The 14,992-nt window shown below is 40.0% G+C and overlaps 1 protein-coding gene across 1 annotated transcript; it reads right to left on the reverse strand.

The window, feature by feature from the left end:
* Positions 1 to 6: 6 nt before the first annotated feature.
* LOC112461241 (high-affinity choline transporter 1-like) lies at positions 7 to 12,888 on the reverse strand. Its single transcript, XM_025026407.1, is given in 9 exon segments — positions 7 to 804; positions 1,399 to 1,616; positions 2,988 to 3,267; positions 4,691 to 4,995; positions 8,713 to 9,083; positions 10,411 to 10,704; positions 12,570 to 12,640; positions 12,642 to 12,803; positions 12,805 to 12,888. Coding segments are annotated over 9 exon segments (2,514 nt in total). The 3' UTR covers positions 7 to 75.
* Positions 12,889 to 14,992: the final 2,104 nt, after the last annotated feature.

The raw sequence follows: 14,992 nt of genomic DNA on the forward strand, positions 1-14,992 counted from the left end.
GGAAGGAAACGAAAGACAGAGACCCGCACCGCCGCACTTATTGTTGGTCACAGCATCCGATCACGGAACCAGGAATTAGAACGCGGTGCTGGATTGCGGCTGTCGGGGCGCGCCGCCGGGCACGTGGGGCACCAGGTGTCCCCCGGCGCCGCCGACCCCGCCGCCGCCGCCGCCGATGACGCCGTCCGCTGTACCGCCGACCATCGTACATCCCGGCTCCATGTCGTAGTCCGGCTCGAGTGCAGGATTCACTCGGCCGTTCGATTCGTCCTTGCTGCCGTAGAGTCTGCCGACGCCCCCGGCTAGGACCGCCATCTGTTCGCCCTCGGCCGGGTCCGGGCCCACCCGCTCGACGTCCTCCGGTATGTTCACCACGCACCTGAAGACGTCGTAGCCCGGGGCGAGTCGCCCGGTCAGGAAGACGAACTGCGTGCCGTACGACACAGCGACCAGGGTCACCAGCGATATCAGCATTGCCATCGTCCTGAACGGGAACATTTGCGTCTTGGTCTCCTCGTCGTACCCCGGGTAGCGTATTAGCGCGGGCAGCCCCATCACCGGCTCGCCGCCGCTGATGCGCACCAGAAAGGCGATTATGTATGCTGACAGACTGCCATAGGTGTTGCAGTAGTCCTTGAAGTGCACCACCATCAGTAGCTGCGGGAACAGGATCACGTAGACCAGGTCCGAGCACATTGACCAGAGGCCGTAGATCGACGGTATCGTGAGGGCCATCACGGTGCTCAGCACGCCGACCACGCCGATCCCCGCCCGCATCACCCAGATGATCTCCATCTCCGACGCCTGCACAGGGGAATACCAAGATCGCGCACCCACGTGGGTCAGTATCGGGAGGAACAGAAGGGGAAAAACATTACGCGGAGTGCTCGAGAAGTACACGCGCTGTGCCATGTATTTAACTCGTGAATAATAATGGCGCGGTCACGAGAAATCGATACGCGAGTGCGTAATAAAAAGACTGACATAATTAAGATAGTGCTAGCAATGACGCAATACTTTTTCAACGTGTAATTTATATAGTAAGTATCAATTAAAATTACTTGGAAATTCTCACTTAATACCCCGTAGAAAATAATTGTAATCTATAAGGAAATATTAAACGGACAAAGTTAAATTGTGATCCTTGCGCACAAACTCGCGTTAACCAAAAGTTAAAAAACGCGAAATAAGACCGCATAATTACGAACTAATTTTCGTCGTGTTATTCATGACAACGCGGAAAACTTCACAAGAAGCTTGTTATAAAGTTTCGCCTTATACACGTTAAAGATATGCATCGACACGTGCGGCACGTCGCGCGTCGTGTCGTGTCAAGTGGTTTCGCCGTGTGTGCATGAATGCAGGCTCGCAAGCGGGAGCGCAACTCCGCAGACTCACCCGCTGACGGAAGATTAATTTGTAAACGTTTCTAGCAAACATCGAACTAGCAGAGAGGATGCTGCTGTCCGCAGAAGACATCACCGCCGCCGAGACCGCTCCCAGCCCGAAGAAGGAAACGAAGTTCGGTGTCAAGTGTTGCAGGACCAACGGCAGAATCATGCTGGTCTCCGCCTCCGTGAAAGGATAGGGACCAGTATACTCCGTCTCGTTCCAAGCTGCGACATAATTATTACATCGTTAATACCTAGCCTTTTAGGTAACGATTTGTTTGCATTGGTTCATTAAATTTTCATCTCTGTTCGTCTGGCTTGTCTTTATTCCTTATTCAGTATCACGTCCATATCGTAATGTAATCTCCCGTTTCTCTATTTCTCTTTGCCTGCACCAATCTGCGTGTCTGAGATGTTTCCAATGTATACGAATGCGGAATACCATATTGTATGCTGTCGCCGCTCTATTCATATAGACTGACTAATATAGTCGAGACTAATATAGTTAGAATAATATATAGAGCACTCTTAAGGGCAAAGGAGAACTCCCGTCTTTGTTTGTCGCTTCGATTTGTATCTCATTGTTCGTTTCACCTATCCACTGTCTTTGTTCGACGCCATGCGTCCATGATTCGCATAATTCAGTTCTGTATTTCTTCCTCTCTCTTTCTCTCTCTCTCTCTTGCTAGCCGTCCGCGTGTTCGGGGTCCTTCCGCAACATACCAGTGCAGGGGTACCGAATTAGTTCCGGAGACGTAGTTCCGCACGTTCGCGCTACAGCGGGCGAATCGTCCCGCATTTACGACCCTCGCCCTCGCAAAGGCAACGCCACATGGCGGGATCCCACGCTATTGTACACGCACGCGAATATACCCAAGGCACCCCTCCTCGGCCATCCGCGCCCTTCGCGTCCGCCACCGCGCCGCCGCTTGTAAATACCAGCAGTTCTCTCTTTGTCGCGCCACCAAATGTCAAGTAGCCTCCGAATATATCTACGAGGAGGAGCGTGGGACGACGAGCAACCCGAGTTCTAATTCGATCCTCTCGAGCGAGGAGGGGGGGGGCTCGCGAAGGGGGATCCCATTACTACACCCTCGGGCGAGACAACGACTATCTCGGGGGTGGAGAGAACGAGGAACGAGAAACGCCTCGTTTTCCTTTTATTATTAATGCACCTAAATTGGACTCTTTCCCGTCGCCGGAAAGATCCTTAAGACATCTTTCTTCAAGAAAATGAGAGAACGCCGCCGAATTAACGTCCGCGCATTTTACTTAGATATTTGTTCGTGAAATTTCTTCTACTTTAACGCAATATTAGTACAAAGAATGACACGTAAAAAGTTCCTTTATAAATATTGTTCTTAGACTTAAAAACACGAAAGAATATTTATGGTAAAAATTAAATACTTTCGAAGGAAATGTGATATGGCGAAAATATTTTCCACAAAATTTTTATGACGTAACGGACCAGTAAACCAATTAGCCGCTCCAATTAACACATTGCGGATCATGTGACATCAATTATCTAACGTTGATTTATATCGCCGATCCCCAATATGTTTAATAAATTAATAATTAAATGCGTGTGGTACTCACGAGTTGCTTTGGCGATCGCTCCAATCAAGACGGGGGGAATGGCCATGAGGATGCAACCCGCAGCGGCAACGTAACTCAATATTTGAGCTCTTCCCGCGGTTTTCGACGAGAGGACGCGTTGGAAGTACACTTGCCAAGGTATACCGCCGAATATCAAAAGTAAACCGTAATCCAAATAATACCAATACTCCTCGGGGTTAACTTTGCCGATCCAATCAACATCCATGGAACCAAGAGATTCTACCTTCGGATTGGCCCAAGCGAACGGAATACACATCCACTATTGACAGAAAATGATTTCCATCATTTAGAAAATAAAAAAAATTATTAACTGATATTTTAATAAGAGATAAGCGAGTATTTATTAGAATATATCGATTTTGTAATGAAAATATTTATATGACTTTTGTAAAAAGTTATTTATTAATTGTCTAAAAAACGTGCATTCTATGTACTTTTTAACTTCTTTTATATTTAGAAAATAAAAGGTGATTATTCTTAATAAATTGTTTTAATGTTTTAAATAATCTCTTTTTTATAAAAAAAAAATTTTTGTATCAACAGAATTAGACAATAATTATTTTAATAAATATTAAATTTATTTTAAATTGTCTCTTTTCGGGCAATTTTTTACGAACATAAAGCTTTGATCTGTAACTGATTGATACAAGTCATTCAAATATTTTCTCCGAACAGAGGATCTATTTCGCTATTACAGTTATTTCTGAAAGGCTCGATTTATCGCGATTAATTACAGTTAATGGACGGCGGTCTCGTCACGGAGGGACGAGTTTGCATTCACGGTGTCCGAAATAAGGGAAGGCTCCGTTCAAAATAAAAGCATCGCAAATGTAAACTACAGTTGTAGCTAATTAATCAAAAGTAATCGCGCAACACAACTAATTTAAATGCATTAAATAAATACATTAAATATTTCTTATATCGACAATTTTTATCAATCGATAATAATAAAATGCATTGGAAACATAACGTTAGAATTACACACTTGTAATATTTGAAAATTTGAGTTGTACGAAACTATCAGGACGATATTCATTTGTTCTTCAAAAAAGGCTTTAATGTTGATCGAACAAATTAATCTGCTAAAAGGGGTGTCTAGATAAGATCTTTGCATTGTAAAGTTTGCCGTTGTAACGGAAGCCTCCCTGTTAGGTGCGGAGTCTCACAGAAATAATAGCTCGATAACGTTCTTTCGAGAAGTGGGTCACCACCTATACGTCACCGAGTATAAATTTGGTAATACAAACGCTCGCAGTAGCGGGGCCACGATATCGATTAAGCTCTAGGGCTGATATCACACCGGAGACTCATCCGTCCGAACGTTTACACGGGTCAAGTAAACTGTGACATTTATCGAAATTTTGCTTTACTTCAGGTACAAAAAAAATCGTGCAATTAAATTTTAGCAGTGCGTCATAACGACTTATTTTATTTTATTTTATTTTCAAGTTATTCTCTTTTATTATCTTATTTCAAATCAATATTATCGTAATTGTAGACTATATCGATTACATTTATTCGTCCAAATGTACTTTCAAATATAGCTAGTTATTCGAGCGATTATGTCAAGCTGAGCTGGTTGCGATGTATCCAATCATTACGTTATTTATTCGCACTAAATAAATAATTATGCCTGATTGCAAGTTCCCGATACGCTTCGGTAACTGCGATCGATCGCTTACCAGACCGATGAATATGCAGAAGAGCTGAATGACGTCGGTATAAGCGACGGAGTAGAGACCGCCGAAGAGAGTGTAGAAAACCGCGATGCAGGCGCTCAGGATGACGGAGGTGCCCTGGTCCATGTCGATGATGACCGCCAGCGTGGCACCGAGGGCCGCGAGGATACCCGCCGCCCAGAAGACCTCGCCGCACAGAGCAGGCAGAAAGAGGAGGCCGCCCATACGCTCCCCAAACGCGTCTTGAAGCGGATCCAACATCGTGACGTACCCCTGCTGTCGCATCTTGTTCGCGAAGAAAATACCACCTGCGACAGATACGTTAAGATCGTTAAAAACGATCGCACCGGTTTTCTTTCACCGATGTATCTTATCTACATCGCTAAAATAGCTTCATTAGACATTAGAATAATTTGAAATGTGAGCGAAGGATCAAAATAAGCTGTTTGCATTACAACTGAATTTTATACATGATCTATGACAGACATTTGTTTGAAAGAAACATATTGAGTCCAATTTCTTTCTCTTCACTGAAAAAAAAAAATTTCTTAACTTCTTGCATGGCTTCACATGCAGTAGAGCTATGCTAACTAATCGAATCGAATCGAATCGGATGATATTCGATTCAATTCAAATTCGAATTTGAATTTTTATGATTCAAATCTGAATTATTCGAAAGTTTCGAATCTAGATGGTTCGAATACAAATATATACAAATATATTGTCAATTTTATAAAATCATATTTCCCGTTATTAAGCAAAACACGGTTAAATTAATAGAGGCATTTATAATAAGTGCATTCAGTATTAGAGCCGCTCACTAAGTATATGGTTAAGTAGCAGTCAAAAAATTTATTTCTAATTTTTTATACGCTCTGTGATCCTATCAAATTGTAAGTAAAAGTTTTAATGTACGTAAAAAATAGTAAACTATGAGTATTGAGATAATAAAATAAAAAATTATTTTATTTTAATTTCTATGTATGTATAATTGGATGTTATTGGATACCTACTACCTACATAAGAGAGTATTTTAGTAATTTATCTATGATTTTTCGCTTAATTGTTTTAGTTACTGTGAAATTAAATAATATTAAGTAGAATTTTATTAGTTTCATATTAAATATTTAAATATGTCTTTTTCCTTAAAAAGAATTTATATTATATATAGAGGGGTAAAAGCCCCATAGTCATATACAATATATAAATTGCATCTATGCACGCGAGTCAATATGTTAAAAAATTTGACTTACACCACTATGGAATTTACCTTTCCAATATAATTCATGTTATTTTTCCATAAAATATTCCCTTACTATCAACGTGTTAAAATTTAATTTAATGATAATTATATAGAAAATACATTTGTAATTCGCCAACAATATAATAAACAATTAAACTTTTATTTCTTCCGACTACAATTGGCAAATAATCATTCGATGATTGTTCGATTATTTGCCAATTGTAGTCGGAAGAAATAAAAGTTTAATTGTTTATTATATTGTTGGTGAATTACGAATGTATTTTTGGTTTAATTATACACCGCGACTTAAATATCGGTGTCTCCATATCTTATTATTGTTTAGTGTGTTATTGCGATAAATATTACCACATGCCTCAATGGTCAAATTGGTACGACGCCCTACACGGAATGGGGGAGGTTCCAGGTTCGAACCCTGGCTGAGGTATATTTTATATATTTTTCGCAATAAATTTAATAATTTAATTTAATTTAAATTATTTTAAAATGAGATGTTTATACATATAAGTATCAAAGATTATTAACGTCTTGACGATTAATCGGACCAAAACCAATGGTCGAATCGTCACGATCAAACAATCATCAAATGATTATTTGCCAATTGTAGTCGGAAAAAATGAAAGTTTAATTGATAATTATATACTTATATAGTTTAAAATTTTTAATTATATTTCAACGATTTAATTTGATTTCATTCGAGGCGTTTTGATTCGGATAAAATTTTGTCGATTCGATTCGATTCAAAATAGAAAAAAATTTTTTTTAATTTAATTCGATTCGCACATCTCTAACACGCAGGAATGGAAGAGAATAGAAAAAAATTTAATAAAGCTGCGAAGATTAGAGTTCCGGTTCTTAAAGGAATAAATTTCTATCAATTTTTCTTAATGCTATTAGAAACAATCATTCATAGACATAGACATATAGCAAAGCTAGGCTTTCAATGGACTTATAGCCACATTTATTCTTTGTCGAGGTCGTTTGACCGCACGCGCGAGACATTGATGGAAAAGTTATCGTCTTTATATGCGAGAGTGCCGATAGCGAAAACTCTGTCGGCTGTTTGTTATATTACAGGAATTCTATTGTCAGCCGCCGTAACTTCTTCGGCATAAGCATTCCAGCTGTGTAAAGAAAGACGCGTCATTGATCGACAATCTTTCGATTGTTCTATCGTCGATCTTTGCGATTGCGAACTTTCACCGTCCACCCGGCTGATTAAGAAGAACTTACAATGTTGTAAAAAAAGTTTTCGACATCTTCATCATTCCTTCTACATCATTATTATCGTTTCCTGTCAGATAACTTTGATGTACAAGGAAGTTGTGTACGGTAAATGTGAGTGGAGGATCGAAATAAGCTGATGACATCACAATTGAATTTTATGATCTATGATAAATATTTGTTAAAAAAAAAAGCATATTAAATCCAAACTCTATTTCGTCAGTAAATTGCTATAGTAAAATCTACATGTCAGAAATTGTAATTTTATAAAAGAGAGAGGTTTAAATCGCGCAAAATACCAAGCAATAGAATAAGAGCGAACAGTATCGCAAATAGGTGGCAACGATAAAATCTAATTCGAATTTACGTAAAATTTTTCAAGATAGACAGATAAAGGTAGATGCAAATAATGTAGGTATGCCGCACAAAGATTTTGCGCGGTCCCATACCGGTGCACAAATTTTTCGCGAAAAGAGTGAAAAATGAGTAGGGGAGACGGGGCAAACTCGACACCGGAGTAAACTTGACACTAGGCTTTTTGAAAATTTAAATCTATCGTAGAAATTTGCCTTTCTTACTGTAAATACGTCTTTATGTGCCAGTATTATGAACGGAATTTGATGACGTTCTGAGTTATGGTATAATTTTTAGCGCGACATAAGCGTTTTTGATGGTAAAAAGTAATTTTCCTGATCTCTCGAAAATTTTTACTCTTTCATCGAGTTTTACTCTTGCGAACCTATATGTAAATGATTTTGATGGAAAATTTGATGGCCTATACGAATCCGATAATAGTTTTTGCATATTTTCAAAATTTTCATGTTTTTGGAATGACAAAAGTGAAAAACGAGGTTCGGGGCAAAATCGACACCACGCCGTTTCATCAGCTCCCAATAACAAACAATGCTTGTCATGCAGCCATATGGCTCATGACAAATTTGTGCGCACGTCCGTACGATCGCGAATTTACTTGCATAAATTGTTTTTCAGACATGAATTTAGATGAAAATAATTGAAAGTTTAACAAGTTTTGTTCTCATTATTTCCAATGATTGTTTTACTTAATTCCGAATTTTGGTACTTTCCAAATACACAAGGTAAACAATGTATTTTCAGTTTCAGACAATAAAAAATAAGTTCCAGACTAAATTGTGTCGATCAGACAAAGTGTTGAGTTTGCCCCGGCATTTTTTAATTTGAAAATTTGTCTTTGCATTACTTTTCCTTTCCTGGAGGCAAAACTAAGCGACATACAGCAAAACTTCCTTAAGCAATTTTGTACCTGAAGGAACACTCTTTAAATGTACCATTTAATTTGCTGGAAAATTTTAATTAATTGTTGAAAATTGCCTGTGAAAAAATCGTGTCGAGTTTGCCCCGGTCTCCCCTACCTATATGTACTTTTACTTTCTTACATTTCGGAGCGCCGAAATGACGCATGACGATACTTTGCGTCACGAAGAGATTAAAAATCGATGCAGTCACACGAGAACGGGAGACTGCATCGACGAGGAGAAACAGAAAGAATAATCGGACTCACCGAAAACGAGGCTGAGGGCGTATCCGAAGGGTGCCTGGCACCAGACCAGGCCCCTGGTGTAGATTGCCTCGGCGGTACCGTTGATGTAACCACCGCCGACCCAGGTCGCCGTCATCGTGAATATCCCGACGAAGAGCCCGATGGAGCGGCCAGCCAGCATGACCTCCTCCTCGGAGTCGTTGCCCGCCTCCTTTTTCCTGGCCGCCCATATTCCCACGCCCAGGATCAGCAGGTAGAAGAGAACGATGGAGACCACCCCGGCGATGTTGATCATTTTCGGGGAATAAGTGTCTACCGGCGCGAGCTCGAGCTGACGGAGACGTAGGTCCGAGAAATTCGGCGGCCGATCCGCTTTGGGACCGTCTGGATATCTGAATTCAATTTTTTAAAGACACGTTCAGTTTTTAGACTTTCTAGAAACTTTTGCAAAAACAAAATTCGAGAGAATTTCGCAAGAAATTGCAATATTGTCACGAGCTACAAGAATTCTGGGAAAAAGAATGTTATTTTTACATATTTAGAAGAAATTTTTGAAAAGACTAATGCAACAAATGAAAAAAAGTTACAAAATAAAAAATATAAACTTATATCTAGAAACTATTTTAATTAATAAATTTTATTCGCCATTTTATTTTATAGTCCGAATTAAATGTCGCAATTTTATTTAAGAATTGATCTTTTAAATTACCACACTTTTTTTCTCGTAATACGATATGTCAAGCTATATGTTAATAATGCAAAAACCGGTGGATTTCCTTCCTTTGTTCACCGCGATCAGTGATTCTAACCGATGCAAAAACTTCTCAGCGTAGGTTTTACAAAGAATTTATCAATTTCGCGTTGAGTGTATTAAAGTCTTCTGCTTGATTAACACCGTGGCCGTCACGCTCGCGTCCAACAAGTGCAGCTAAGCACAAATATTATGTTTCTACCCGAGGGGTATTTAAATCGCTCAACCGAGTTCACCCTCTAATCCTGTTAGGCGCGGTCTACCCGAGGCGCCGCTCGATCCGGCTTCAGAAAGGATGTAGCTTCGATTAAGTACAAATACGCGCTTTACTCAGCATAGAATAGGAAAAAAATTTTGCGAGTCTGCCTTCGTGAAAGAAAAGGACAAAAGATTTGCAATTTATTAGACTATATATATAAATAAAGTACAAGAATGTATGTGTTCTGAAGAGCAAGGCAGGTTTAAAGGATTGCTTCTCGAACTGAATAAAGCGAGATCAAAGGAACGTGACACAATATGTTTCTGATAGATAATAAAAACATACATCATGAGTGGTATCAAAGCATCAAAGAGAAAGTTTTAAAATCAAAAGGAGAGAAAGGGAAGAGACTTGACAGAGAGATGCATATCAGATGGAGCACTAATTTTTATGGAATCTCATATACGAAAACCGTACACGATTGCCGAAAATTCGTCTTGCGGGGTACACAGGCTTCTTTGTTTCCATTTTCCTTACTCTTTATTTTCTTAAAACTTGTTTAAACAAAAATAAGAGAAAAAAATTAAAATGTTATTGAAACTGCAGAAATTCTTTTATTGCGAAGAAATTTATAGTCGACGAAAGAAAGGATCGCGATGTGCCCCGCGAAAAAGGGGACCGAGAGGCGAGAACTAAGTGCGGGGAGGTGGAGGTTTACCTTTGAAATCCCCGCGAGGTACAATCACGCAACAGCGGGGGGCAGCCTCACACGGGCACCGGCGGCATTTCCTGATGACGGTGCTTCCAGACGGCCGACGACGACGCTGGGTTAAGGTTTGGGGGGCAGCAGTCGCCCCACCGGAGCGAGGTCTTCTGGGAGGGGCTATTCCTTGTCCTAAACGCGAGGCCGCCCATGGGCGCTGATGGCCATCGATTTTCACCCAACTCACCGAGCCCGCTGCTTCCCTGCCTGCTTGGTTTCTTCGTTTCCACCCTTTCTCCTCGCCTTCCTCCTGCACCCACGGCACCGGGACCGATCGCGGGGATCAGCACGGTTCTTTACCTAGAAGAACGAGGACTACTATGTCTAGAGATACCTGACGCGAAAGAATGTGCAGGAGAGTCACCGAAGAGGGTACTTCAGCCAGAAGGTATTATCTGGTACTTTAATTATAGCTAAGACCAAATTTGTAATAAGACCGGTTAACGTAAAATCGACCATAGGGATGATTGACACTGCTAAGTTGTTAAGTATTTCTTAATCATCTGTGAAACTTGTGCTCTTACAAATTTATCGTCCATTAATAAATATATGTAAACTGTGAAAAAATATTGACCTTTCTCTATAGCATATATGAATATAAGTTCTTGTCACAGCAACTTTCACATTTAAAATAGGAAATAAAGTCTTTTTTTAAATAGCCGCCGGCATCGATAATTCCTATAATGTGCATAAGGAAAGTTTGCAAGACTATGCGACATACTTTTCCATGTGCATTATATTTTCGATAAAAGACTTTTTATCGAATAATAATAAGATAATTTTCAGATTATCTTTGAATCGATAACTTTCAAGTAAAGATTTTTTATTTGACCCAACTGGCTATCTTTATTAATTATAATCATCACAACGTTTCAATCATGTGAGTTTTGGTTCTTCTCAATAGAGGTAACATTTTTATGCTGATATAATATATAAGCATTCAAATTAAATTTATCTCAATAAGCTTTCTGTTATTTCAATTTTATCCCTCATCATCTGTGCATTTTAGATGTAATTCATCTAGTTCTAGAAATCCGTTTTAATTTTAGAAACAGACAAACAATGAAATAAGTAAAATTAACCGGCGTTGATCAATTCTTGAATATTTACTTATATTAAAAATTTAGCTACAGTCAACGTCAAAATTATTATAAGAGAACATTTTTTTTATAAGCTGAAGATTTCACAAATAAGATTGTCACACATTATAGTTTCATAAGTGCTACTATATTCACACATGTTCTTTCATATCTAAGCACGAATACATAACTCGTAAGAACTCTGACTGGCCATGGATTTCTATGAATTATTTTAGCGCGGTTATACGCTTAGCTGGCTGGTAATAATTCAATATATCAATTAATAATACTTTGATACCTATTATACATAGAGAAAAACGAAGCTGTTTTACGTATCTATTAGTATAATAAATTGTAATAAATCGTGTAACACTTCTGTGTGAAATAAAACATGAATGGAGGATTCTTATCGCCAACATTTTCAGCCGGCCAACCCTGCTTCTCGAAATAAAAATTCGAATTTTCTTTCGATAAAGATCACTATTTTCTTTTTTTAACTCAGGAACGGGCGCCTGAGGTGATTTTTACACTCCAGTAAAAAAATGAAACTCACGTCACAGCAAATGTGGTTCTTTCGTTTTTTTTACATTTTTTGAATTCGCTTTATTTTTTTCAGAAAACGTTGAATAACTCTATATACATATTGTCATCCAAATACTAATGAATTATAAAACAGTCAAAAATATGCAATATGTAATCAATAACAATTTTAATTGACTTTTAATTGAGGTGTAACAATTAACAATCACCACAAATGACCATTTATGCAAAAAAAAAAAATTAGGCGCCCGTTTCCGGGTTAAACTCGCTTATATTATTACAGCAAACAGTTACTTACGGGCACTATCCTCGCGTCTCCACTGAACAGATATCCCGATCCCGAACCCGAAGAAACTCAAAGCGGCCACGACTACCTCATTGTTGACAAACCGGCGTCCAACACGAGCGATCGGTGGCCTTGAAGTACCAGTGGCCGAACCGAAGAGAAACCGGCGAAACAAGGACAGGGTACAGAGTCGGCTTCACGTGACGGGAGGGAGCGTAGTTACCGGTCTCGGAGGGGGCGAGCGAGACGGGGCGCGGAACAAGTCGGGGGTCGAACGGATCGGCGTGTCGTCGTTTTCGTAATCGTGGCCGTGATTGTTGCCGCCACCGTCGCCGTCGTTCGTCGTCGTCGTCGTTGTTGTCGTTGTTGTCGGAACGACGCTGCCGGAACGTGCCGTCGTCGTCGTCCCGTACAGTCGCGGGGGCCACCTCGTACTGAGGCGGTCGGCCGTCTGCCGTCGCGCGAGGACCGACGACGACGGAGGGAGGGCACTCCGGTGTGATATTGATTCGACCCCCGTGACGTCACGGCGCGGCGTCGCGCGGGGGATGCACGGCGTTCCGTGTCGACCCCCACCATCCCCCGAAAACCACCCCGCGTCCCGTTACGCGCGCCCTCGCCGCTCGCGCCGCTCTGCATCCCTCGCCGTCCTGTACCCCCTTCGCGCCCTCTTGTCCCATTCCTCCGGCGTGCCCGACGCCCCCGCCGGGGGCGAAGCGGGGGGCGTGGACTACCGGCTTTGGCTGGTCGCCGCCGAGTCTGCGCCCCCCGACTGCGTCGCGACGGAGATCGCGTCCCTTGCTCCGCCGCTCTCCTCTCACCTCTTTCGCACGCGGAACGGATGAGCGGAAATTTAGAGAAGGAAAGCTGGGAGACGTGAGCGAGTTCAGGTCGCCCAGGAGATGAAAAGTCGCTATATAACATCGAGGTGCGTTATTTCCTGGCGAACGTCACGTGCGTAGGTCGATCTGCTTCCTCGCGAAGGGGATGTGCGCGCGTTCAATTTACAATTTCATGATACGAAATTGCCGTAAAATTATTCGACGTCTTCTCGATCACAAGGGTTAAGAGAGAAAATAATAATTACCGTTGGAGTTAATTGATACTGGAAATCAAACGTCACATTTGGGCAACATTGGCTCTTGAATTAGCAAACTAACTTGTTTACCAGAAATTCCCTAATAACGCTTTAATTTAATAAAGTTAAGATGTAAATGTCAGGTACTTTCTATACTATTCAGAGCTGTAATATAAGAAATAACATTGATCTATTTTTACAGCAAGGGCGGATAGCTTAATTAGTCTTCGAAGGCTAATTAAGTTATTCTCGTTTGCTCCTACATTAGAAATTTAATAATACCTTGCCACTAAAAACCGAAAATCGTACAGGATCTGTTACGCTGTTATCGCAAAGAATATATAATTTATAGTAAAATTGTTTACAAAGCAAGCAATTCTTTTGTAAATAATAATATAACAATATGTGTGTGTGTGTATGTGTGTGTATCCTGGAATAAAAATTATATAATCTTACTAGTGATTTTGCAAAATTCTAGGTTCTGTCAGTGAAATTGTGAGTTGAAATTTTTATTAATTTATATTTATAAATATATTATAATTATAAATTATATTTAAAGATTATATTTAGAGATATATATATCAAGATATAAAATATAATTATATAAAATATTTTTATTTATAATTTTTATTCATTTCACAATATCTCGATTTTTTGGGGATTTTCTAGGAATTTTGGCAAAAAAAAAGGATTACACGAAATCCCTGCGACATATATATAAATATCATTTTTTAAATCAAATATTGGAGTAATAAAAAACATTTGCTGCAAAAAGGGCAAGGGTAACTCTTTGGTACGACCTTTATCGATTATAACTTACAATCAGACGCAGATATCTAAATCTCATGAATTTTAACCGATTCGACGAAAAATCGGCTCCAACTTTTTATCACCTCAAAGTTATCAACTGTAAATTCTACTGCTGGCGTTTGCAGTAACATTTTGGATTCTCCAGGTAAGCGTGGGTAGAAGTTCGCGGGAGCTGCAGGTAGGGGATGGATGGCGAAGGTGAGGGTGTGGGTGGAGAACACGTCGATGAGGAAGAAAGGCGCACGACCTGTCGAATCGATCACCCCGAAAAACATATATCCACGGTTCGGATTGCCACGATTAATCAAGTGGGCGAGGACTCATTCCGCGAAGCGACCAACTATTATTTTAGAAAAAAAAACTGCGAAAGCGACGTATCATGAAGCGAGAGCGAAAATCGGATTCTGAGAGAAATGAAATATTCAAGGGGTGTCGTCAGGTGTGTCGAATTATGAAATGACGCCGAGAATAGAATGGGCGTTATGACGGCACTTAATTATTCCTCCGTGACGAAGACGATCCCTCGCGAAGCGAATTTAACTACAGAATGATGCAAATTTGTCAGTACATAAATTTGCGTATATTGCTCGAATGGTAATCAGCCAATTAAAATTATAAATAAATAGTTATGAATTCCGCGTATTTAGTTCTCCACTATAAAATGTAATGTGAGATAATAAAATATTACAAGCATCCAATTAGTATAATAAAATATTACAGACACGCGACACGTCATTGAATACATTTCCAAGATATATTTTTTTCAACCATCTATTTCTTATCTATTGTTCATTA

This window comes from Temnothorax curvispinosus, unplaced genomic scaffold (genome assembly GCF_003070985.1).
Source record: "Temnothorax curvispinosus isolate PA1 unplaced genomic scaffold, ASM307098v1 QBEX01011198.1, whole genome shotgun sequence".
Taxonomy (NCBI): Eukaryota; Metazoa; Arthropoda; class Insecta; order Hymenoptera; family Formicidae; genus Temnothorax; species Temnothorax curvispinosus.